Source organism: Arachis ipaensis, chromosome B02 (assembly GCF_000816755.2).
Source record: "Arachis ipaensis cultivar K30076 chromosome B02, Araip1.1, whole genome shotgun sequence".
In the NCBI taxonomy this organism is placed as follows: domain Eukaryota; kingdom Viridiplantae; phylum Streptophyta; class Magnoliopsida; order Fabales; family Fabaceae; genus Arachis; species Arachis ipaensis.
In genome coordinates, this window is record NC_029786.2 from 8605652 (window position 1) to 8609915 (window position 4264).

The window sequence follows — 4264 nt, forward strand, 5'->3', positions numbered from 1 at the left end:
CGGTAACCACCATCAAATGCCAAAGCATACTGCTCACGAGGGATTCGATCAAGCCAGTTGGTGTAAGCCTCACCCCGTTCCTTTAATCGTTCGTAGCGCATCTGGTACTCCCTGGTCGTCCTCGAGTATCCTATGAAAAATATTCAGTCAGCTATGAACACCATTCTATTTGATCGTACATTAATGTAAATTCAAAGTTCATTCTATTCAAACTTACAAATATTGACGATAAGCTTCTGCAAGTAAGGTGCCTTGAACTTCCTCAAGAAGTTGGACTCAATATGCCGGATACAAAACATATGGAAAGCTCTAGGAGGAGACCACACCCCATTACTTCGTTCAATAGCTGACCTAATCGAATCGTGTCGATCAGAGATAAGTCCCACACCATCACGTGTCACCACGTGTTGACGCAGGTTGCTCAGAAAAAAGTACCATGCATCAGAAGTCTCTCCCTCCACTATGGCAAATGCAATAGGCACGATGTTGTTTTTACCATCTTGTGAGACTGCAACCAATAAACAACCCTTGTATTTTCCATACAAATGAGTTCCGTCCACCTGCACCACTGGCTTGCAGTGTCTGAAGGCCCTTATACAGGGGTAATAACTCCAAAAGACTCTATGTAGAACACGTATATCAGGAACCAAATCATCTCCCTGGTAAGCAGGCATTGTTTCAAAGTGAACCACTACTGATGGCTCTTTGTGGCACATGGCCTCAAACCATATGGGCAAAGCTTCGTACGATGCTTCCCAACTTCCGAAAATTGATTCGACCGCCTGCTGCTTTGCTAACCAAGCCTTGCGATAACTGATGGTGTAGTTAAACTTTGACTGGACATCAGCAATTACTGTTTTCACCTTTATAGACGGATCAACCTCTACCAACGGCTTTATTGCTTCTGCAACTGTCTTGGAATCCAGCTTCGAATGGTCTTGAGAAATAGTAGACCTGGTACAAGTGTGACTTCCATTGTACCTCCTTATCTCCCAACAGTACTTCTTCTGCATTTTGGTTACCCTGATCAACCAGTCACAACCATTCCCATATTCTGTGCATTTGGCATAGATTGTCGTCGGTTCCGACTCATATACCCGATAGTCCACACCTCTGCGGATGGTATAATCTTTCATTGCCTTGATTATTGCCTCCCTTGAACTGAATTCCATCCCACTGTGAACTCACCATCCGCCACAACAGGAGGCGCTGCATACATCAAAAGTAATAAATGCTTCAATATGTACTCAGTAGGAAGTCTTTTATTACAACTCAATTAATAAACACACTTTAATATTGTGCGGTCGTTATACTCTTATTTTTCGCTATTCCATCTACGTAAAGAACAACTAAATATCATTCACAATAAAGAACTATTAATTAATAAAAAAATCAAGCGCTATGGTCACAAATGCCTAGTCACATATCACATACATTACTCATCCGACTTAATGATCTGCTACTTCAGAGTTTCACATAGCTACCTAGGTTTACGCACCTGCATTCATATATTGCGGAAACTCTGGTGCGTGCATAGCCTCCAAATCCAACGACCGCATGAAAGAAGGCTCCTGAAATGGATGCGAGTCTGCTAGTGCATTTGCAACTTCCGCCACATCTGCGTTCATGGCGCCGCCAGCTTCATCTTCGTCTTCACCTGGACCGACGATCTCATAGTTACTTTCAAATTCATCTTCGCTTTCACTATTATAATCTTTTCAATTCAATGTTACGGTCCGCTTCAGATTGCTCAAACTCAATATATAACTCGATGCACGACATGCGGTGGCGATTTTCCATGTACATTGAAAACATTTCATGCATACCTGCTTCGTCCGTCACGTACTTGGACTGAAATTTAAATCACACCGCAAATAAATTAATGTTTGGATCAAATAAATTTTTGACTCAAAATCCATCCTAAGCCACCGCAAAATACCCTATTAGGAACTTTAATACAATTTACTTATGTCTGAAAAAATAGTGTTTCCTGACGTACACGCCAATAGCGTAGGGTCCACCATAGGAGGTGGGACACTCAAATAGCTACACACTTCTGCCGCCATCTTCTTCTCTGCCACCGTGAGATCCACTGCACCTGCCTTAGATTTGTTCGGAGGAAAGGGAAGAGAAAATCAAAATCACATTTTTTATCACAAAAATTTCAGATCAAATAGAAAAGGGACTGATTTGAAGAAGAAGAAGAAGAAGTATTATGGCAAAAGCTGAAAGGTTCGTGGAAGCGGATAATGCAGAAGCTATTATTACCAGAATTGAACACAAATCCCGCAAGATCGAAAGCTTACTCAAGCAGTACAAATGCCTATCTTCCTTATTCTTTTGTTTTTCTATAAAAAAGATGTTTCTTATTTTGTTTCCATTTGCGATGAATGAAATGGTTAGAATATGAAAATAGGAAATTTTCCCTTCGATGAAATTTCAGGTATAAACCTGTAGAAGCACTTAAAACTGCTCTGGAAGGCACGTATGCCATGACTGGTGATGAGCGTTGCAAGGTTTTTAATTTCTCCCATTCTCTCTCTTTATATTGCTTCTCAATTTTTTAGGGGAAATGATTTAGGGTGTTGAGGAGGATTTTTGTGGCAATGGAAGTTTTCTAAGTTCTGGAATCACAGCATATTCTATTTATGTGTCATATTTGTGCTGAATGCACACATTTGATTTGGATTGATGAGGAATAAGAATAGTATTCTATTTTTTTGGTATCTTTTAAGCTGAATTCAACTACCAAATAGGGTAGATGCAGTTCCATTGTTTGATTGATTCATGTTGTTGCCTGGTGCAAAAAGACTTGCTTCTTGTTGTAATTAGAGTTTAGTTGCAGTTAAGGGGCTTCTAATTTGTTAAAATCACAACATATTTTCTTGTGCTTTCGAATTTTCTTTTGGCAGTCAGCACACTGGATTGTGGTACATAGGACTATAATGGCTATAAAGGATGTGGATGGGATGCTTTCTTCATTGGATCCTGAGTACTATGATATACTAATGAAGTGAGTGCTGAAGCATTTTGTTTCAGTTCATTCTAATATGATGTTAGTTTTACTTTGATAGCTTCCCATTCTTTGAGCGTACATTTAATTTACTTGGACTATGTTGAATTTCAGCAGTATATATAGTTACTTAGTGATTAATATAGTTTTGTTCCTCCACTTCACCTATAGATCCCAATCCCAAAGGCACCAGTGTATTTCCATTTCCTTTTGCTTTTCCAGCTCACATATAGATCCTATATGTGGATTGCGCTATTCAAATCTTAATTGGAAAGCATAACTTAGCTAGAAATCGGAATATGCAACTATAATGAATATAAATAATTTTCTTACCTTTTTAAGAGACGGGGTGCTATTCATATAAGCAGATAAGCTAGATATGATTACATGAATAGCTTTCCCAGTGATGCTAATATTGGGAAGGTAACAATTCTGGATTCAACAATTTTTTGTTCTGGAATCTGGAATGTTTTGTGCTGGCTTTGTAAATTAACCATCAACCCCAACTACAGGTCTACAAGGTTGGAAATTCGAATTCAAATGCTAAATCTTCCTTTTTTTTTCTATGCTCAATATCCTTTGTAATTACATTAACTACAAGAGCTGCATCTAGAGTTCCTTTCTTTTCTGCTTGTCTCTTAGTTATCTAGCCTTGTCGGTTGTAGCTTGTCCACATCAACAGGATTCCAATACAACCCATCTATATAATTATGGGAACTGGGAAGGCATCACCTCATGGTAGAGAAATAAAAGCATATTGATATCCAAAGCAATGGACTCTTGATTCTCTCTCTCCCCCTATTATTAATTAATCTCTATTCCCAATCTTGCATTGGTGCCTCACTGTCTCTCTCTCCACCCTATTATTAATCACCCTTTATCATCTTCAGTCTGAATCTTCTTTACCTTGTTGTACATAAAGTATCCCATTCTCAGCATCCAACCTCCAACCTACTTAAGGCACCCAATTTGTAAGTCTTAATCCCTTTCATCTCCTTTTCATCTTCAAAGAACTTTTATAAGGTTGAATCATTCACTCATGCAATCTTCTACAGGTTGAGTTGCAGGAAGTGAGATATAATACATTAGCTTAAAATTTCAGTCAAGGATTTTGGCCTACATCATCAAAGTTTTTCTTGATTTGGACTGTTTGGTTAGCCATCTTAAAAGCTTCGGTAGTGGCTTGGGGATGAGTAGTTTGATGAGACTGACATGATAGGTTTATAAGTCAATTATCTGGATTAAATAAGA

At 38.7% G+C, this 4264-nt stretch overlaps 2 protein-coding genes across 2 annotated transcripts in view; one reads left to right on the forward strand and one right to left on the reverse strand.

Annotated features, from left to right (window-relative positions):
* On the reverse strand, window positions 204-1136 carry LOC107626763. The gene has a single exon (XM_016329664.1). The coding sequence runs from the start codon at window positions 1134-1136 to the stop codon at window positions 204-206; it is 933 nt and encodes a 310-aa protein (XP_016185150.1).
* The window catches only part of LOC107624791 (actin-related protein 2/3 complex subunit 5A), a 2753-nt gene continuing 450 nt past the window's right edge, over window positions 1962-4264 (forward strand). Inside the window, exons 1-3 of the mRNA XM_016327246.2 lie at window positions 1962-2313; window positions 2444-2516; window positions 2913-3013. Of these exons, the coding sequence (XP_016182732.1) occupies window positions 2216-2313; window positions 2444-2516; window positions 2913-3013 (272 nt within the window). The 5' untranslated portion in view covers window positions 1962-2215. The remainder of the gene's footprint in view (window positions 2314-2443; window positions 2517-2912; window positions 3014-4264) is intronic.

Excerpts from the sequence above, each read along its gene's own strand:
- LOC107626763 (XM_016329664.1), bottom strand. The coding sequence starts at position 1,136 with ATGAAAGATTATACCATCCGCAGAGGTGTGGACTATCGGGTATATGAG.